Below are 19,704 nucleotides of genomic sequence, written 5' to 3' on the forward strand. Positions count from 1 at the left end.
CCGCCCCCACCCCCCCAACCCCCGGGAGCGGCCCCCCCGTCCCCCCGAGGGGCTCCGGGCGGGGGCGCAGCCCACGGGGGGAAACCCCCCCCTCCCCCGCGCTGCTGACCGATCCAGCCCGGCGCCGTGCGGAGCACGGGCCCCGTCCCCCGCACCCCCCCCCCGGGCAGCCCCGCACCCCCCCGGGCAGCCCCGCACCCCCCGGGCAGCCCCGCCCGCCCCCGCACCCCCCCCGAGGGCCCCAGCCCGCCCTGCCGAGTCAGCACTTTTCCAGCCCCGGCTATTTAAAGCCGGCCGGAGCCGAGCGGCCCAGCCCCCCCCGGCGCTCGGACTTTCCCCCCCGCAGAGGCCCGGCCATGAGCCACCGGGAGCCCCGGGCCGCCGGGCCCCTCTTCGCGGCGGGCGAGGACTGCCGGGCCGCGTGGCGGGAGGCGGCGGCGGGCTACGACGCTCCCGACGCCCACCTGGAGATCCTGGGGAAGCCGGTGATGGAGCGCTGGGAGACCCCCTACATGCACGCGCTGGCGGCCGTGGCGGCGTCTAGGGGTACCGGGGGGGGAGGGGTCCCCAGGGCTCGGGGGTGGGGAGGGGACAGCCGTCCCGCAGGCAATGCTGGGGGGGGGACACGTGGGGGGTCCCCACTGCGTCCACCCTGCTCGCCAACAGTGGGCACGGGGCCGTGGTGGCCCTTGTGTGCCCACATCAGGGTGACGCATTCCGGAAAGGGGCCGGGGGTCCCTGCTGCGTGCACCCCGCTCCCCAAAGGTGGGCGCGGGGCCGTGGTGGCCCTTGTGTGCCCACATCAGGGTGATGCATTCTGGAAAGGGGCCGGGGGTCCCTGCCGCGGCCCGGGCCGCGTTCACCGCACGCCGGCGGCAGGAGGGTCCTGGCAGCGCCGCGGCGAGGGGCTGTTTGCTCCCGCTGCGGCCATCCCGGGGGGTCGGCGGGGCAGAGGGTGCTGCAGGGCGCAGCGGGGGCGCGGGGCGGCTGCCGGCTGCTCACCCCGGTGCGGGCAGCACCGCGCTTTCCCAACCTGCGCCCAAAAAACGCCACATTTGGGGAAAAAGCGGGGCTGGGGGGTCTCCGGGGTGGAGGGAAGCCGGGGCTCTGGCTCCAGCGTCCCCGGGGCGGCGCGGCCCCCCCCCCCCCAGCTGCCCTCCGCTCCGCAGGCGGCCGCGTGCTGGAGGTGGGCTTCGGCATGGCCATCGCCGCCACCAAGGTGGAGGAGTTCGACATCGAGGAGCACTGGATCGTCGAGTGCAACGAGGGGGTCTTCCGGCGGCTGGAGGAGTGGGCCAGGACGCAGCCGCACAAGGTCCGGGCCGGGGGGGGGCCGGGGGGGGCCTGGGGGTGCCGGCTGCAGGGGGGTCACGGCTCTGCTCCCCCACCCGCAGGTCGTCCCGCTGAAGGGGCTGTGGGAGGACGTGGTGCCGACGCTGCCGGACGGGCACTTCAGCGGTGAGGCACCGCGCAGCCGAGCCCGGTGGGACCGGGGAGGGGGCGGCAGGGGGGGACCCCACGGCAGAGCGCGGGGTGCGGGCAGTGCCCAGCCCGGCTCCCTCCCCGGGGTGGTGGGGACCGGGACGGGCCGCAGCCGGTGTCCCCGGGGAGCAGCACCTCGCTGCCTTCGGGGGGTCGGAGACAGGGGGTGCAAGGTTAAATAGGAAAAAATAGGAAGAAAAGGGGGATCTGCCCCCCAGCACCCGAGCCCCGGCAGCGCCTCGGTGGTCCCAGCCAGCTAACGGGCGGTCTCGGCTGCTCCCGGGCAGGGATCCTGTACGACACCTACCCGCTGTCGGAGGAGACCTGGCACACGCATCAGTTTGCCTTCATCAAGGTGACGCGGCGGGACGCGGCCCCCCCTGTGCCCCCGGCGCGGGTGGGTCTGGGGGAGACGGGGGGGGTACACGGGGCAGGGAGGGGCGTTTGGGAGCCACAGCGGAGCGTTGGGTGCAGCCCTGCCGTCCCCGCTCCCTCCCTGCTGCCGGCAGCTTGGTGCCCACTGGAAGCCCCCGATGTCCCCGGGGTGTCCCCAGCGCGGCGGTGGCATCGCAGGACTCCGGGTCCACGCGGTCGTGGCCGGCCCGGGGGGAGCAGCGGGAGGGGGCAGAGGACGGGGGCAATGTCCGGCTCTGCAGGGAGAAGCGAGGGCTTGGAGGGGGTGAGGCGGGGGGCGGCGCTGAGCGAGGGGTGCTGCGCAGGGCGAGGGCAGCATGCTGGGTGCTGAGGCAGCCCCCCCCCCCAATTCCCCTTGCAGGACCATGCCTTCCGCCTGCTGCAGCCCGGTGGGGTCCTCACCTACTGCAACCTCACCTCCTGGGGTGAGCTGCTGAAGACCAAGTACTCCGACATCGAGAAGATGTTTGAGGTGAGCGTTGTTCCCCGGGCTGGGGAGGGCCTGGCACCCCCAGCCCGGCCCGGGGTCCCGAAAGCTGCCCCGTGGGCTCCTGCAGCTCCCGCGTCCCCTGGTGTGCGGCCGTGGAGCGGCACCAGCCAGGGCGCTCTGTGGCTGTGTGACCGCTGTGGTGGCTGGGGCTCCGCAGGCCACCTTGAAGGGAAAGTCAGGGGGCTTTTGCCCGTGACAGCTCAAGACGGGGCTCCCTGCACCCGGCTGCCCGTGCCGTCCCGTGTCCCTGTGCTGGGGCTCAGCAGCATCCCCGCTCGCTGGCTCAAGCCATCGCTGCTCCTTCCCACCCCTCCTCTCCCGCAGGAGACCCAGGTAGGGCACCTGGTCGAGGCAGGGTTCAAGAAGGAGAACATCAGCACGACGGTGATGGACCTGGTCCCCCCTGCCGAGTGCAGGTACTACTCCTTCCACAAGATGATCGCTCCCGCCGTCGTCAAGCACTGAGCGTCGTCCGTCCGGGCTGCCCGCGGCCGCTAACGAGGAGAGGCTGCTGGGGTGCACTGCGAGGAGGAGAAAAGCTCTGGCCTCCTCTGATGGCAAGGAGAGGAGGTTGGAGCAGGTTCATCTGGTGGTGGCTGGAGGTCCTGGGTGCTCAGGGTACCCCCGGCCACGAGGGCTCAGGGCTCCCTGCCCCACTGTGGGGGTCACCAAGTCCAGTGCAGCCCCTGTCCCGGGGGGCTCTGGGCTCTGTGGAGGAAGGGCCCACCCCGCGCCCGTCCCAGCGGCCGGTTCCTGCCCGAGGCTCGGTTCCCGCTCCCCCAGCTAAGGCGCAGTTCAGGAGCCTTTAGCCAAGGGGGCTCCAGGACCAGACGTTTCCTCTGCGCTGGCTCACTGCTAGAACTCGGGGTGGCTTCCCCCCACGAGCCAGAGAACCCGAACCGGGGGAGCAGCGGAAGCCGGGGCAGCTGGAGGCTCCTGCAGCAACCCCCCCGTCCCGTTTGCCAACCCTTCTGGCCAAAGCCCACCGCAGCAAGTCCTGACCCCGCTGCCCTCCTCGCAGCTCCGCAGTGCATCGGCGATGCTTTCTCCCTCTACCCGGAAGGGATAAAATCCATTAAAAAGGAACAAAATGCACGAGTGCCGTTTCAGAGCGGTGTATTTGTGTAACCCTGCGGTGACTGCTGCGCGCCGCGGGCTGCCGGGAGAACGGCACCGCGCTCCCCGGCCACGTCCAGCACCAAAGCCTGCCCTGGGCTGCTTTACTCCCACGGTGCTAAGGGGAGCTGCAGCAGTCACGTTTGTTAGTCACAGTCTGATTTTAAGCATTAATATTTTACTTACGTTATAGAAATTTAATTTCTGGCTGCTGCGCACACTGATATAAAGGATTTATTAAGCCCTTTGTAGGAATTATAAAGGAAAAGCGGGTGGGGAGGAAGAGCCGAGCTCAGGGAGACCTTGGGGTCCACGTGGATGCGCGTCGGTCTCCGAGCTTCCTGATGATGCCAAAGAGCGAGTCCCAGGCTCTGGCAAGACACCGAAGCCCCGACGGGTACCCCCAGGCACTCGCCTTCCCTCGCGGGCTCTGCAGACCGGAGCCAACACACTGAGTGTTGTCAAATTAACTCCCGCTTTTTGATTCCGGTTTTAAAGCAGCTAAACCATCGAGATGGGAGGGATACGTTAAAGACAGCAGAGCACCTCAACCAGGGAGAGTTTTATTGGAAGGCTTGTGAGAATACAGCGTTCTTGTGCGTGCGAGCAGAGCCCTGGGCGGGCAGTGAGTGGTCGGTCACAAATCGGAGGCTATTTCCTGTACCAGATCTGGATCTTCTTCTCCCGTTTGATTTTCTTCTGAAGCTGCAGGATTCCGTAGAGCAACGCCTCAGCTGTAGGGGGGCAACCTGGGAGAGAGAAAAGCGAAGGCTGTGGGGCTGCTGGCTGCGCTGGAACCTCGCCAGCCGAAGGAGAAGGGAGAAGCCATGGGCTTCACCCCACAGGAGGCTGCCACTTCCCGCTGCCCTCGTGCGTGCCACAGGCCACAGAGCGCATAAAAGCAAGGGGGCTTCCTTAAACTCAAGAAACTGAAGTGGTGGTGGGTTTTGGAGTAAGACGTAGAAAGGCTTTGCTGTTCAGCAAGGTGGTGTCTCAGAGGAGAGCCCGGGCTGACTAAAGGACAGCCCACACCTTGCACAGCAGCACTGGCGAGTAACACCGCCAGAGCTCCACGCGCTGAAACCCCCGGGCAGACCTTACCGCCGCGTCCGCACCGCCAGCAACGCGCTTTGAAACAGGAAGAGCTCTAAAAACCGCACCAAGCACCGTCCAGACACACAAGATGGACTTCGCGCCCGTCCTGCTCCGAGCTAGCGCCGCGGCACGCAGAGCTTCGCCTTCCTACCTGGCACGTAGATGTCCACCGGCACGATGCGGTCGCAGCCCCTCACCACCGAGTAGGAGTAGTGGTAGTAACCCCCGCCGTTGGCACAGCTGCAAGAGACGGGCGCGTGTCAGCGCGCGGCAAACGCAGCCGCTGAGCGAGCCGGAGGCGAAGGGGACGGCGAGCCTGGCAGCCGAGCGCCGTGCGGCTTGGAGCCGCCCGCCAGGTTTCACCGCGAGTGTGGAGCGGACACGGCGGTTACGCCGTGGCCATTCGGCCTCTGCACAAGCCCCGGCTCGAAGGCAGAGGCCACGCGCCCAGGCTGCCACATTTCAAGCTGAACCAAGGCAAACCAAACTGGTTTCGTGACTCTCACAAAGCGGATATTCCGAGGGTCCCTCCTCTCCACCGCAAAACCGCTTTTATTTTGCCACATCTGCACAGGGCAGATGTTTCTAGAACGCGTTCTGTCCCCTCCAGGCCCCGCTGAAGCAGCCGCCCTCGGCTGCAGCAGCGCCGGGGGACAAGCAAGGCGTCAGTCCCACCGCGTCGGGCTCCACGGAGCTCAGAGCTCACGCGGCACAGCCAAAACGTTTTGAAAGCTGCTGGCTAAACGCAAATTCTGAGAGTCCGGATGTAACGAAGTCCCCAGGCTCTGACAGCTGCGAAACCCCAAAATCGTGCCCTGGGACGACTGTGCAGTTCCCAGCGACGGGACAGACGTCGCTCTCCTCGCCCCACTCAAAGCCAGGCTTTCTGCTTCCCTTCTCACAAGGCCTCTTTACACATTTCAGGCGTTGGAAATACCAGTGAGAAATGGCTTCCCCTCCCTTCCCCTCCCCACCCGAGCGGAGACACCCGATTCTCCCGCGCAGGGCACGGCGACAGGGCCGCCCAGCACTCACCTCCCCATGGAGATCACGTAGCGAGGCTCCGGCATCTGGTCGTAGACCTGCGGAGCAGAAGCATTTCACACCGCTTCCCACCGGCGCCCGGCCTGTGCAGCCGCGCGCGGGGCGCCCGCCGCAGTCCGTACCTTTCGAAGAGCCGGAGCCATTTTGTTCGTCAGGGTGCCGGCCACAATCATGACGTCAGCTTGCCGGGGACTCGCTCGGAAGACCACCCCAAAGCGGTCCATGTCGTAGCGAGGAGCTGCCATGTGCATCATCTCCACGGCGCAGCACGCCAGGCCAAACGTCATCGGCCACAGGGAGCTCTGCAGCAGGGGAGAGGCGGGTTACGGGCAAGAACGCTGCAAGCCGGAGCCGAGACCCTGGGCGGGCGAGTCGCAGAGCGAGAGCTGATCAGACAGAAAAGGAAACGGAACGAGGGGACCTTCACGGCCTGTCTAGTCAGAGCTTCAGCCATGAAAGCGGTGCTGGCCGTCACGCAGCAGGGCAAAACCCACGGCTGCAGGGAAACAGATCTGCAGAGACCCTCGCCTTTGCAGCCTCAGAGGTGCTGAGCGCGCCCAAAGCCGCTGACTCTCCGCTTTGCGCCTCATGCTGCTAAACCAGCCGCCGCGGAAGCATGGGGCACGGTGACGGGAGAAGGCAAAGCTCAGCTAAGCCAGAGCACACGGGGCTCAGGGCAGCGTCACCTGTGCAGGCTGCTCCACGGCACGGAGCAGGCGCTCGCCGCACGGACTACGTCAAATCACAAAATGCCTTCTGCTCGCGGCCGAAGGACAGCTCTGTTCGGCCAGGCAGCGTGCGCTGCTCCGCACCCCCTCACACCGAGCGTCTCCCTCCCACTCCGACACAGCACCCCAGATGCCAGCCCCTGGCCAAGAAGCTCGGCTATTTCCCCGCGGAGAATTCTGAACCTATTTTTATCCCGAGGAGGCGATGGCTCAAACCTCAGAGCGTTTGGTGCCACCTCTCCCCAGCGAGCACGCCAGCTGCAGCGACTCACCCTTCGCGCCCAGTTGATCAGGTCGTCGAGTTTGGTGACGATATACTCGCCCTTGCTAGAGGGGACGTAGGATTTTCTCTGGACAACTGCTGAGCTCTTCTGCTGGACTTGGACAGAGCTGGAGACAAACGGTGCAGTAGCATCAGCCTCCAGTTATCTGGTGCAGCTGCAGAACACAGTCAGCAGCCTCGAGGCTCGGTGGTACGCTGCTTACGGACACCCTCACGCCCTCTGCTACCGCTGGGGCCTGGGCTTGTAGCAGGGGTCTTGCCCCCACGGTGGGCAGATCCGGGGATCCTGTTGCTCAGGCAGAGCCCCTCCGCTTGCTGCACCCAAACCACGGAAGGAGCCCGGCAGGCTCACCCACAGCAGCCTGCCAGGTAACCCCGGCTTTTAAGAAATGAAGCGAGGAGAAGATTGCCACGCGTACGCAGACGGAGCTGCGGCAAAGAGACAGCTTCCCCCCACCCCACCCGGGACCCCCGGCCCGCGGAGCCAGCATTACCTGTCCGCATGGTCAGCCGCCGGCGTCTGATGGAGCAGCCGAGAGTGGGCAGACGTCACAGCGCCGGGCCTGCGACAGAGTGAAGCGGTGGCACCTCCGGGCGACAGGGCCGCACAGCCCCCCGCCCTCCCCGCAGCCCCCCGCCGCAGCGCACGCCGGTGCTCTCCCCGCAGGGAGCAGAGCGGCCCCATGAACCCAGAAAGCGAGCGCTCGGGCCAAACCCAGCCGGAGGAGAGAAGCCCCCCGGCCTCCCCCCGCCCCGGCCCCGCTCCCTCGGGGCTCCCCTGCCAGCTCGGGGTGCCGGCGCCCGGGCCCCCCCCCGCGCCCCTAGCCCGGTCCTCACCGCCAGGCCAGCGCGCCGTGCCGCGGGAGGCGAAGACCTGCAAGGAGAGAGGAGGGGAGAGCTCAGCGTGGGGCCCCGGGGGGAGCACGGACCCCCACGGCCCCCGCCCGCTCCCCGCGGCCCTCAGCCATGCGGCCGGCAGCCATCGCCGAGGAGACCCCAGCCTGGCCCCAGTCCCCCCCTCAGGGCCCCCAGCCCGGCCCTGTCCCCGCCTCAGGGTCCAGGAGACCCCAGCCCGACCCGGCCCCCCCCCAGGGCCTCCAGCCCAGCTCGGTCCCTCCCTCAGGGCCCCCAGCCCGGCCCTGTCCCCCGCCAAGGCCCCCAGCCCGGCCCCGTTCCCCCTCACGACCACCAGCCAGGCCCTGTCCCCCCCCCCCAGGGCCTCCAGCCCGACCCAGTTCCCCCTCCTGGCCCCCGGGTCCCCAGCCCAGTCGGGCCCGGTCGCCCCAGGCCTCCCTCTCGGCTCGGTCCCTCCGCAGAGGGCGAGGCCTCCCCCCGGTCCCTTCCCGGTCCCCGCTTACGGCCCAGCGCCGCCATCTCCCCGCAGCCCTTCAGGCAACCTCTGGGCGCGGTGCACCCGCTAAGCGGCCCGGCGCGCCCCCGGTGCTCCGCCTCAGCGCGCCGGCGGGGAACGCGGGGCGGCGCGGAGGGGTTCCGCGGGCCGCGGTAAAAGGAGGCGCGGGAGCGGCGGGTGGGTCCCGGCGTCGCGGGGCCTCGTACGAAAAACAAACGGTCGTCCCTGGGTGGGCTCGAACCACCAACCTTTCGGTTAACAGCCGAACGCGCTAACCGATTGCGCCACAGAGACCGCGCTGATCCCGTTATCGCCGCGCCCGCAACTGTGGGCAGCGGGGCCCCGCCGGTGCTCGGCCCCCGCCCCACGTCCCGCACCCCGCGTCCCGCATCCCGCCCCGCCGGGCCCCCCCGCCGCCCGCCCGGTGCTCGGCGCCCGGCCCCGCCGCGGGTCACCGGAGGGGGGGGCCCAGCGTTGCCGCGCAGCCGAAATAGCTCAGCTGGGAGAGCGTTAGACTGAAGATCTAAAGGTCCCTGGTTCGATCCCGGGTTTCGGCAGCCGCTTCTTTTCCTGTCGGGCCTCAGGCAGCGGAACCCCCCCCGCGTCTCCGCGTTCACCCCCAAAACCGCCGCCCCCGGGGTCCCGCGCCCCGACCCCTCCAGCCGACGCTCCAAACTCTAATTTTAGTCTCCCAGAAACAAACACCGGCAGCAGCACGGGCTGTAACACCGCGCGAAGGACGGTGCGTCGATGGACGTTGGACAGCCCCATGGAGCAGCTCGCTCCTGCTTTAAACAGAGCACAGCACCCAAAACCAGCCAGTTTGCTTCCTTGTACTCCTCCTGTTTAATAACATGAAACCCTGACACACACCACGGTTTCAGCTGAAATACACAAATAAACCTCACCACGAGCACAGAGCACGGCTCGGAGCCGGGGAGTGGAATAAAGGAGCAGGGACAAGCCTTTGGTGGTTCACTTCACCCGACTTTAATTGAGTCAAGCTCACACAAAGCTGCAGACTTGGTCTCGAGGTACGAACGGCGCCGTGAGCAGCCTCTAGCACCTGGTTCCAGAGCCGAAAGCGGGTTTTGGAGATGTGAACATTTCAGAGCGCTCCAATGCATCGCACACTCTCCGACTTCCTTGGGCAGCAGAAGGCAGCTTGATTTTTAAACCGAGAACTGGTCCACGTTGAATCAAACCAAAAGAGATATTTCTCTATAATTATAGGCCCTTTGATAACACAAATAAGGATTCCAAAGGCATATTGAAACTAATTATAGAGTCATTTAAAGCATAATTAAAATATATTAAGGTCATTACTATAGCCAGAATACACATCTGCATCCCAATTTACATTTAAACTTCTTCCTTAAGCCCAAGCCTTGGGTTCCTGTTGCAGAAGCAAGTAGATCACATTCGTGTTATGATACAGAAAGATACTGATCCTTACAGCTCCCACTGACGCTGCGCGTCTGGCAAAGGCAAGCTGCAGCCCCTGCACCCCCAGCAACAGCTGGGGGAGGGAACTGCGCATGATTAAATTTGATATCTGAATCAGATGGCACACCTGTAATTGTCTTTTTCTAAAAAACAACCATTAAAACAGCATTCAGAATGGTTTCACTTCTAAGCGGAAGACTGAATGATTTTTGTTTTTTTAAGCAAACAGTGATTTCTTTTTCCACTGAAGTTTACAGTTGTCCTATCAACACAACCCCAGCCTGTGTTGTTGGGATCACAGCACGAGGTACCAATTTTATTCCCCCCCCTTTGAGACAGGAAACGCAAGGGCAGTCAGCTCTGGGAAGTTTTCCAGAGGGGAAACCTGCGGACACACAGCAACAAAGTCACGAGGCAATACATTGGCCACAGTTCAGCAGAACATGTTTTTCTGAGGACGACAGCCCGCCCTTTGTCAGACATTTGGCTAAAATACTTCATAAAAAACTTAGTGTTATATCAAGCAGCTCCGCAAGACGCTCGCAGTCTTTGCAAGTCGCAGGCTAAGCGCAGGGAATGGCCGCCTGCCCGCAGCGCTCCTACGCTCTTCGCGTCGTCTCCCAGGGGCAGTTCAGCACAGCGAGACCAAGGGAAGCAGCACGCAGCTCCAGCACGCAGAATCAAGAGTGAGGACTGAAGACACAACTGTATCTGACAGCAGTACAGCACTGCGGTGACTGCACCTTCTGAAGATACAGACACGGATTTTAAAAAGTAAGAATTACACATTTTATTCAAATGAGCACTTCGCCATTATATACACTCAGCACCAGCACAACCTGGGAGAGTTTGTACCACTGGTCAGACGCTGTCTGCAGCTGCCAGCTCGGCCTTCCACTTTTTTCTTTCTAGAATTTCTTCATCAAATATTTCTCTCTCCCTGAAAAGAAACACATTGAAGCTCTGCAGTGAAAACAATCGTAACATATTAACCAGCTCGCAGTGTGTTACAGTAACTCCACAAGAGTGTTTCCCACGTTTAATCCATTTGCTGCTGGGGCAGTGAGAAAGCCTGCCTTGCAGAAGGGAGAATACTGAACTCTCCTGCCCTTACACTCAACCCTTTCCTGTATAAAAAGTAAGCCAGTAAGAAAAATTCAGAGAATACTAAAAATAGAGATACCTGTTGCTCACAGATGGTCCTTTTATGTATTTCTCTTCCGCCTTCTTGTAATCTATCTCATCCACAGCAGAAATCGCATAAATGATGGCCTGTAAAAGTACTTAGTTCATTTATACTTGTGAAACAAAAGCTAAGTTACAAACAGTGATCTGAAGAAAAAAAAAATTAGAAGAGCACATTCTTAGAATAAGGTTCCTCAATCACTTGGGAAACCTGGATGAAACTGCTTGTTGTGTACCTCAAGTTCTTAAATAATACAAACTTGCTCTTTCTCATTCCCAGGAGAGTATTTTTATAATCACACTAAGATATTCTCCATAGTAATTTTGCCTACAGAAGTTACTAACATTCTCCCAGGAAAGCTCCTAGGAAGAGCAAGAAGTATCTAAAAGTGTAACTGTCAGAACAACCAACCCACCCCAACACACAAAGAACCCAAGAAAACCCAGAGATAATCTGCCAAACAAAAAAACCCACAGCCCAACCCAAAGCTTTGCAGAGTTTCAGAACAAATCAAAACACACCAGAAAGCAGTCGGATTGCCTTTAAAAACATCACACTACTGTGCTCACGGCTTAAAAATCTGCCTTCAGAGTCACCCTGGTCCACTTCCACCCAAAACCCCGCCAGCCTACTCATGCCAACGTCCGCAGCACCCGCAGCGCGAAGCGTGTACCAGTTAATGCTGGGGTTTTATTTCTTTTCTCCAACACGTAACAAACATTTGTTCGTCAATGACCAGCCCACGAACACAGCTTTGGAGCCTCCTGCCCTTGTTTTAATATTCTTTGCCCACGACACATAGAAACCACACAGTTTCACACCCCTCGAGCTTCAAGTGGGCAGGATGATACCAATACCCATAAATGTAAAATTTCTAATTACAATCTCTCTGGTAGTTGAACTAAACTAGATCCTTGCTGTTTTGAGAAGACAGGAAAGCTCTAAGATGGAGAGGCTCCTCAATAATTCTACCCCAGACAGCTCAGCCTTGGGAGGGAAGAAGCACCAAGCTACAGAGATAAAGAGGCACCAAGTGGGCAACAAGACCGGAGCAAAACAGCCTGGAAGGCCACGGGATACGTGATCTTAGAACTGCGTCTGCGCAGAAACAAAGGTCAACCAGCAGACACTGTGACGAGGAGTATAAGCCTTCATCTTGAGACCCCCAAAGACCACCCGAGGACGCTAACAGACATGTGTGAAAGACATTAACACATGCTAATTAGTTATTGGAAAAGTCATGAATATGCTAAGCATTTCTCAGAAATATAACGAATATGTATACTGCGATTGTATTTAACCTGAAAGGACAGGGTGCTTGGAGCGCACGTTTGGAGGAGAGATCCCCCGTGTGCCTGGCGCCGTAATGAAGAACCCCTGCTTCACAGTCTGCCGACTACTGAGTCTTCAGCTCCGGCTTTTCACGGCACCAATACCCCTGCCTGGCTCAAACACCACCCAGCTCCCGGGGACATGCGGCAAGCCCATAAACTCCAATCACCTAATGCTAGTGTCCTTTACTTCCCTCAGCGTGTACTTTTCTCAGCATTTCACGTTTACTTACTTCAGGCAAAAGGACATCTGAAATAAATTTTATTCCATCTCCATCGATCTGATGCAGATTCTTAGTGTCTATTTCACGATACACTTCCTTCAAGTAGTTTACTACAAGGTCTAGTTGTTCTTCATCCTCTAAATATGTTTCAACACAGGTCACGTACTGACTTGACTTCAGGAACTCCTTCAGCCACCGGGATTGTTTTCTGCTTTTCAAAATTGCCAAAAGATGCTCCTCGGCCCCCTTTGTCTTCACTATAAACTCCACTATCTTTTGGTTCGCTTTATCTCTAGCGGCTCTCGTTCTGTCAGGAAGAAGTTTCTTGGAGGGCTTCTGAGGCAACACTTGTGATGAAGGCTCTTCAGGATCTTCCTCTGCCACGTTTGGAAAGGTCATTTGGACTAAACCTTGATAACTTTCCTTTCTAACTGGGTAGCCTAAAAAGAAAAGCCATGATCATTCTTACTTAAAATATACAAAACGAGGGGCTCTCGCGTACATACTTACATGTACAAATATAAAACCAGGGACTTTCTTGATGAGAGGTTTTTCTCCCTCCCCTACCAAAGAGTGTCATAAAACCACCACCACCAAAATCTTAGTTTTGTCTTGGAAAAAAAAAAAAAATTAGGGAGTTGAAACTCCGACAGGAACTCTGAAAAGAACTCTCCACAATGGGAACTAACCAGTTATCTGATTGTCTTTAACAATCAACATTTATTTAACTTTAGTTGTGGGACTGAAAAACCTTTGAGCACCATACAGGTGCGTAGTGATCTCAGGAGTCGCCCCGCACTGGGTCTGACACCTAACTCACACACAGATAAACATTCGAGCTAAATTTACCGACTGAGAGAAGAATACAGAAGATAAATTCACTTACTGATATCAGCAGCAAAGTATTCCAAGAAGGATCCCGTAAAGGAATGACAACCTAAAAAAGCCCAAACCAGGGTTATTTATCAGTTCAATTGTGCCTACAAAACACAGCTGACAGTTTTGGTGTTACCTTTTTTCTGATGTAAATCAGAAGGGATGACATCATCCGACTCCTCTGCTTACCTACTCTAATTCGATAGTCAGAAATCAATCGAATACACCACTCAATTTCTTGGCGATAATCTTCCTTGGCTCGTTCCTACAAAAGAGCAGCCTTTTACCGTCCTAAACAGCCTGTTGCAGCTTTTAGGTCTAGAACACTAACCAGGTAACTGAAACGGCTAACGACAAGAGACCAGAGTTTACTCGCAGTTTTCTGCATTTTCCCGAAATTCAACTTCTGCCATCACTTTGTGACGCAGCGCGAGAGCAGCTTTGTTGTAGGTCGAAAACCCACAAGTGAGAACACAGCAAGAGGCTGCCCGCCTTCCCCAGCACACCTACGCTTAGCAGCAGCCCCACCAGGCAGAAGGAGGTGTTGGGGGAATCCCACTCCCATACTATTCTCCATTTTGTGGAGCACTAATTATGTTTAATTGCTTTGTTGAGTAGCGTGAGAGAGAACAGAGAAGAGCGAACAACGCCAGAGCAGGGAGCTGCACCGCGCTCCTCCCGCAGGGTCAGTTACGCTGTGCGTACGACCTCCCTGTTCCCCACGCCTGTATACACTTGCGGTTACTTGTTACTGGTAGTACTCACGATGAGGTCCTGCTTCTCCTCACAATCAAAGTGCTTCAGATTCTTAAGAGATACCGAGAAACTTGATGAAACAAAGAAACACAGTTAGGGGAAAGCAGTAGTCAAGCTGCACACCTATTTATTCACTGATTCTACACCTTCCCGAAAATCAGATTTCAGAAGGAATTCAGGACCGCAAGTGTTGCTGGTTTTGGTTTTCATAATAAGCTAAAACTATAGAATCTTTTAACGAATGAGAAGTACCTGGTTTTAAAACAAAACTAAAGGCAGGCCTCTGTTTCTGGAAAGCTTGGGCACCCCATGTGAACACCACCAGCTGGGTGCCCAGCCCTTTTCATCACTCACCGAAGCGTCAGCTGAATGCCAGCCTGTCTCAGCTGGCAGCACAACAAAGCACCCAGCCCACACCCGCACATCCCCACCCAGCCCAGTCCCTCTCTCCGAGATCAACCTCACTTTTAACCGCCACTGTCACTGCCCTGTTCCAGGAAGAGTACAGGACACTGCTGAACAGAAACTGAAAGTTCAGAACGTGATCAGAACCCGCAACGCTTACCCTTTTTTCTTCTCATTTGTATTCCCTTCTATTAACAGCACACATGCCTTTTTGTGTTTCCGCTTCACGTTTTTGACCTGTTGAAAGGATAAAGTCTCATTAGCTCCCTGAAATCCTAATACCCTCACAAAGCAGGAGCATTTTCCATCAGTATTATACAGCACACCCCATACTTAAAGGAAGATAAACACATACAAAAAAATAAGTTTAAAGTGGCAAGAATAGCAAGTTGCCCCAACGGAGCATTTTTGTCAGTGCACAAGGACCCGTTCTCTTTCCTGTGTTGGTTGGGTACAACCACCCTAATTCACGACGCAAGATACAAAGGCTCAGTAGTAATCCTCTGCTCCAACTTAAACATATGTGAATCGACCACATTGATTCTTTACATGCTTTTGTCATACGTAACTTTACTTCTATTATCTTTGGAACCCTTCTACCAGAAGATCTTTAACATTTCCAGCTCTACACAAGTCAAGAAGGGCAAGAGACACTCCAGAACTCGGTCAGCTGCTCTGTACCAGACCCCTCGCAATGTCACGCTGAGAAGGCAGTGAGCTGTTCTTACCACTGCTGGCCAGTAAGGGTACCTTCGCAGTCTGCACCAGACCAAAATCCCTTCTTCGATTGATTGTGGTTCTATGATGAAAAATAAAGTAATTTTTCACAAGACCTTTAGCTTGCCCTCAGCCTCCATGCAAGAGTTTCACTTCAGTGCTTTTCCAGGTTTCAGCTGAGGTGACAACCCCCCGCCCTCAAAGCGGCACAGGTGGTTCCAAACACAGGAGCTCGGACATTTCAGCCCTAGGCCCTCCCCCAGTCTCACAAGGATTTGCATTTCATTCTGTTTCAAAAAGCCTTTCTGGGGCATCCACAAAATGCGATTTATTCCAAGCTTGAACAAAGCTGATTCACTGCCTAGCACGGTTCGGTTTCGTTACCACAGCTTGTCAGCAGCCTAGAAGCACGCACACCCTAAAAGAGCACACCAGTCTTGGGCAAGGATGTCTCATACAGGTGCACTGATGTCTTACCTTGATGCGATAAAACACTAGGAAGCTCTTCATCCTCCTCCTCTTCATCTACCAGAGCCAAGAGGCGAGAGAGACTCTCCGAGGAAACTGTGTTTGAAGACAGGTCAGGCGACTCCAGTCCTGCCAACAGCAGCAAGCACCAGTGCTCGTGAGCATGGGGCAGGGATTAATGAAGCATCAGCTTCAGACCAGGGGAAACGCAACTGCGTAAGCGACCCCACAGCAGCTGGGTCACCGCCACACGAGGGTCTGTCACACCACACACGCTCTCAACTCTCTGCCTAGGTAAAGGCTTAATAATCTGAATAGAAGACGAAAAAGGGAAAGGAACAAGACCAGGCTGGTTTCAGGGCTCCATAACCAGCCTGTTCCTTTACATCACAGCATCATCTCAATGCTGACCGACCGACATAGCAGCTCGACAGCAGTAAAGACAAAAACCAGGTGGGATGTTGGCAAGTTGTCTGGTGAAGGATGAGAATTACTGCCAAGTGCAGTTTTTCAGTGCAAAACCCTAAACAGCTCCAGACAGCTTACATGCGACACTAGGTTATTAGCCAGTATTAAAGTGACTGCATTTTGTGCTTCTCCAAATCTTAAAACAAAATTAAAACCAGCAATTTAGGAACCCCATTCACAAAAGCCATGCAACATTCCAAGATGAGTAACAGCGCTCAACAATCAAACGGGATGAGGTTTTCCCTTCCCCAAGCGATATGCCCACCTTCATCTTCCTCAAAGTCAGGCAGCTGAAACTGCTTCACATTACTCATAACCACGTGTGAAGCATTCTTATTTTCCTCCTCTTTCTGCTCAAAGGGGAAGCTATCGGAAAGCGTCCCATGGTTAGAAGGCCCAGATGAAGATTCAGAGTAATTCTTGCATTTCCTCTTTCTGCAGGAGGACGCAGTTGCACTCTCTTGTTCCCCATTAATCCGTTTCAAGCTCCCTGGCCTCCTTCTTCCACCCAGCTGCTTTGCTAGGCTTTCACTCTCGCTGCTGATGCTATTTTCCAAGTCATCTGAGGCATTTTTACAGGCGGAATCCAGTGACGCCCTTCTTGGCTGCCTTCTGGCGTTTGCCCTTCTGTCAGGCACCGCTGCGCCAGACTTGCAGGGGGGTGACAGCGGAGACCCCTCCCCAGCAAGGGGCTGCGCTTGATCCTCAGGGAGATCCTTCCTACACGACACAGGTGATCCAGCACCTCTTGGGTTTTTCCTTCTTTGTTTACTTTTTTCCTCCTTGGGCTTAAGGGAGACTTTATTTCCTGGTTTGGACTTTGTCAACGATCTCAGCTTAATTTTTTTCTGTCTTCGCAGTGATTTTGATTCTGGTATTTTACAGTTTTGATTATCCGAGTTCAATGCATCATGCAAGTCCCCAGTACTACGTGTGGGAGGGTTTGTTCCACTTTCAGGTGTTTTAGCACTCTCCTCCAAAATGGAAGCACCTTTCCGCCTTTGCTTTTTTGTATCAGTCTTCAGGCTGGGATTATTTTTTCGTTCTCTTTTCTTCTTGGAAGCCTCAGCTTCCAACTTCTCTTTAAAATGAGAGCGCGAGCGACATCTACGTAAGGGGGTGGGTGAGAGAGATCCTGCATTGTTCTCCTGCGATAACTGAGTATTTGGGCCTTCTGCTGAAGGTGGTACTTGTCTGGGTGAGACATTTTGATTCAAAATATCCAGGGCAATTTTAAGAGAACGGCGATATTTCAATTCTTCCACAGCCTCACTCGAATTATTGCTTTGATCTGATGAAGAACATGCAATAAATGCAATAAGCTTTCTTTGTATACAAGAAATAAGATGTTTTATTTATAGTATATATTTTAAGACGCAACTGAACACTTAAATCATCCATGATTCTTAACATACAGACACACAGAGGCACAATAAGTGCCAGCTTCCAACGCCTTATTTTGATCCAATTACACACAAGCTTCTTCACCGTTCCTTCTAATACAGTACCCAAGGGAAGAGCAAAAGTAGCTGTGATAACGTTTAGCCCATCGTCAGACTTTATGGATGGAATGGAAAGAGGGGAAGAGAAGTGAAAAAAAGCCCTCATTAAATGCATGAGTGAGATATGTAACTACTGTCCCCCAGGTTGAGTCTTTGTGGATTTCACATGCAGCACACACACAAAGCAGCAAATGTTTTGATGTATCCTCACCCAAGTTGGAGGCGATGTTTAAAATACGTTCTTCCGTCAGCGGTACCGCATCTGCACAGGTCACACTCACCCTGAAAATCACAGAATCAACAAATACAACAAAGCTGACTGAAAACGGTCCAGCGTTGAACATTACTAACAGCACAACGCTGCTTTCATCAGGCAATAAACTTGCAGTATTTCTTCCCCCCCCAAACCCACACTTGTTAGCAGAAGTTACGGAAAATAACCCCCACATGAAGAATGCCTGAGCTAACAGGATGTTGTTTACGGATGTTCCACAAGACAACTATATGGCCAGCTCTGACACTGCAATGGGTTTGGGTTAGTCACCTAATCCTTCTGTAATTCAACGACCTCATTTCACGGGTATCCTTGGATAAAGGGATGGCTGTTTTTTTAACGTGTAAGAGTGTAAACATATGACAGTAACAAGGATACTTAACTGTTCTTTCAAGCCAAGTATTTCAACTTTAAAAGCAGCCTCCTCTGATTTAGTAACAGATGTTTCCCCAGCCGCTCCAGCTTTGCACAAAACCTATTTTAAAGGGTAAAAGATGCATTTAAAATCCTTGACCAAGCCTGTCGGACTACAGAACGGATCTGACATCACAACATTTTTAATACGAACGGCACAGAATGCACTGATATTCCATGGTACCTGGTTGCAGCACTAGGACCTCTACAGATTAGCTCTTGTTTGAAGTATATACGTGTTTACTCAGATCTTACTACTCTGTTTCATTCATTTTTAAGTTACAGCCACAAACCTTTCCTCATCTGTACGTCTGCTTTACCTTTGCCGGCCATAAACGCTTCTTCCATGTGCAAAGAACATACTCTTGATCTGTCATGACTGTGTTTCACGTAGAACAGGAAAGTTCCAGTGTGCTCTGAAGAAAAAGGGAATAAAAGAGTTACCCAACACTTGGTCCGGTTTTGTCTTCCCCCTTTTTAAAAAAAGAAAAATAGGACTTAAGCAGAGCACATATTGTTACAGCTACGTATCACTTTATCTTTGAGATCACTGGACTAAGATTACTTTGCGCGCACGCTCCAAAATCAAGCTCCAATAGCGTATCTTTCTATAGCTGTGCAGCACCGAAGATCTCGCTGACCGCGCCAGTGTAGAAAACACTGTCAAAATTAAATTAAAAAACGCCACTGTGGGCCTGCATGCTCCGCAGCTCCCCAGGGCCGGCGCCTGCCGCGGGAGGCCGCTTCTCGGCCGCTGCCCCGCGCCGTGAGGGGTGTTACGGGCAGGCTGCAGCCACCAGCTGAGCCAGCCAGCCGCAGAGCCCTCACACCTTCATTCCAGACCTGCGAGGCTCCGGGAACACCCGCTACGCGCACCGAGAGCTCCCGGTACTCACAGGGCCGAAGGCTTCGCCTCCCCCGGCACGCCGGGACGCGGTCCTGCGGCCGAACGACACCGAGCAGCGGCGGTTACCCCGCGGCGCGGCTCCAACCCCCCCCCCCACCCCGGCCTGGGCTCCCCCGGGCTCCCGCCGCTGCTTCCCCCGCCCCGCCGCGAGGTAAACGGCTGCGACCCGGGGCAAGCGAGCCCGCCGCGCTGGGCCACGGGATCCCACCGCGCTGAGGGGACGGGCCGGGCCGCCCGCTCCTCCCTGCCCAGCCCCGGTGCGAGGCCCCCGCGCTCCCCTCAGGGCCCGGGGTGGGGCGGAGTTACCGTGCGCGAGCCCAGCGCGGACGGCAGCGCTGCGCCACCTCCCTCCATATCAGGCCGCCCGCCACGGGCCGGTCTGCGCATGCGCCGCCCTCTCCCGGCAACACGGCAGCCAATGAGCGAACAGTGCTCGCGCGGAGGACGCCTACCTCCCGCCGCTGAAATACACTGCGCTTCAGCCAATCCGAGCGCTCGCTCGTCCGATCGCTCCGCCCCCCACTGTTCCGTCTATTGGCGGGTTCGGGAACGCCCCGCCCTCCTGCGGAGCGACCTTGGCGCTGGCGTGACTTCCGCCTCCCGCCGAGGCGGTGACGTCAGGGGTGGGGACACACGCGCTTCCCCTGCGTGTCTACGGCGCCGCCGTGGTGACGTTGTCACTTCGGAGAGCTGCACCGTGACGTCAGAGTGCGGCACCCCCGCCCCC

The 19,704-nt window shown here is 56.7% G+C and overlaps 3 protein-coding genes and 2 non-coding genes across 7 annotated transcripts; 2 read left to right on the forward strand and 3 right to left on the reverse strand.

Annotated features, from left to right (window-relative positions):
• Positions 1 to 16: 16 nt before the first annotated feature.
• GAMT (guanidinoacetate N-methyltransferase) lies at positions 17 to 3,481 on the forward strand. The gene is made up of 6 exons (XM_075444285.1): positions 17 to 546; positions 1,170 to 1,315; positions 1,395 to 1,458; positions 1,770 to 1,837; positions 2,258 to 2,368; positions 2,711 to 3,481. The coding sequence occupies exons 1-6, from the start codon at positions 357 to 359 to the stop codon at positions 2,849 to 2,851; spliced, it is 720 nt and encodes a 239-aa protein (XP_075300400.1). The 5' UTR covers positions 17 to 356; the 3' UTR covers positions 2,852 to 3,481.
• A 568-nt stretch (positions 3,482 to 4,049) lies between these two features.
• NDUFS7 (NADH:ubiquinone oxidoreductase core subunit S7) lies at positions 4,050 to 8,094 on the reverse strand. Its single transcript, XM_075444283.1, has 8 exons — positions 8,011 to 8,094; positions 7,490 to 7,526; positions 7,147 to 7,215; positions 6,642 to 6,759; positions 5,764 to 5,943; positions 5,633 to 5,679; positions 4,749 to 4,837; positions 4,050 to 4,251 (listed from the first exon to the last, which is right to left on the reverse strand). The coding sequence occupies exons 1-8, from the start codon at positions 8,024 to 8,026 to the stop codon at positions 4,154 to 4,156; spliced, it is 654 nt and encodes a 217-aa protein (XP_075300398.1). The 5' UTR covers positions 8,027 to 8,094; the 3' UTR covers positions 4,050 to 4,153.
• Positions 8,095 to 8,223: 129 nt separating this feature from the next.
• On the reverse strand, positions 8,224 to 8,297 carry TRNAN-GUU (transfer RNA asparagine (anticodon GUU)). The gene has a single exon. It is a non-coding gene; the product is annotated as a tRNA-Asn (tRNA).
• Positions 8,298 to 8,487: 190 nt separating this feature from the next.
• Positions 8,488 to 8,560, forward strand: TRNAF-GAA (transfer RNA phenylalanine (anticodon GAA)). The gene has a single exon. It is a non-coding gene; the product is annotated as a tRNA-Phe (tRNA).
• A 288-nt stretch (positions 8,561 to 8,848) lies between these two features.
• PWWP3A (PWWP domain containing 3A, DNA repair factor) lies at positions 8,849 to 19,374 on the reverse strand. Of its 3 annotated transcripts, none has more exons than XM_075444164.1 (15): positions 19,284 to 19,374; positions 18,391 to 18,486; positions 18,040 to 18,131; positions 17,594 to 17,664; positions 16,146 to 17,171; positions 15,422 to 15,541; positions 14,956 to 15,026; positions 14,388 to 14,464; positions 13,832 to 13,892; positions 13,256 to 13,331; positions 13,077 to 13,127; positions 12,200 to 12,630; positions 10,633 to 10,721; positions 10,289 to 10,389; positions 8,849 to 10,195 (listed from the first exon to the last, which is right to left on the reverse strand). In XM_075444164.1, the coding sequence occupies exons 2-14, from the start codon at positions 18,445 to 18,447 to the stop codon at positions 10,311 to 10,313; spliced, it is 2,301 nt and encodes a 766-aa protein (XP_075300279.1). In that variant the 5' UTR covers positions 18,448 to 18,486; positions 19,284 to 19,374; the 3' UTR covers positions 8,849 to 10,195; positions 10,289 to 10,310. The 3 variants fall into 3 exon arrangements, with proteins under 3 accessions (XP_075300279.1, XP_075300278.1, XP_075300277.1); XM_075444163.1 differs by adding an exon at positions 18,967 to 19,009 and having other exon boundaries at positions 8,849 to 10,389; positions 19,284 to 19,357; XM_075444162.1 differs by having other exon boundaries at positions 8,849 to 10,389.
• Positions 19,375 to 19,704: the final 330 nt, after the last annotated feature.

This window comes from Opisthocomus hoazin, chromosome 27 (genome assembly GCF_030867145.1).
Source record: "Opisthocomus hoazin isolate bOpiHoa1 chromosome 27, bOpiHoa1.hap1, whole genome shotgun sequence".
NCBI lineage: Eukaryota > Metazoa > Chordata > Aves > Opisthocomiformes > Opisthocomidae > Opisthocomus > Opisthocomus hoazin.

Bases quoted from the DNA above. Each gene is read 5' to 3' on its own strand.
- GAMT (XM_075444285.1), top strand. From the start codon at position 357: ATGAGCCACCGGGAGCCCCGGGCCGCCGGGCCCCTCTTCGCGGCGGGC. The intron at 547-1,169 runs GTACCGGGGGGG...TCCGCTCCGCAG, and splicing joins GGCCGTGGCGGCGTCTAGGG to GCGGCCGCGTGCTGGAGGTG. The intron at 1,459-1,769 runs GTGAGGCACCGC...GCTCCCGGGCAG, and splicing joins GCCGGACGGGCACTTCAGCG to GGATCCTGTACGACACCTAC.
- NDUFS7 (XM_075444283.1), bottom strand. The intron at 4,838-5,632 runs GTGAGTGCTGGG...CGTCTCTTGCAG, and splicing joins TACGTGATCTCCATGGGGAG to CTGTGCCAACGGCGGGGGTT. The intron at 4,252-4,748 runs GTAGGAAGGCGA...TCTCTCTCCCAG, and splicing joins GGTGGACATCTACGTGCCAG to GTTGCCCCCCTACAGCTGAG.
- PWWP3A (XM_075444164.1), bottom strand. From the start codon at position 18,447: ATGACAGATCAAGAGTATGTTCTTTGCACATGGAAGAAGCGTTTATGG. The intron at 18,132-18,390 runs GTAAAGCAGACG...CCTTTAAAATAG, and splicing joins AGCGTTTATGGCCGGCAAAG to GTTTTGTGCAAAGCTGGAGC. The intron at 13,893-14,387 runs GTAAGCGTTGCG...TGTTTCATCAAG, and splicing joins ACAAATGAGAAGAAAAAAGG to TTTCTCGGTATCTCTTAAGA.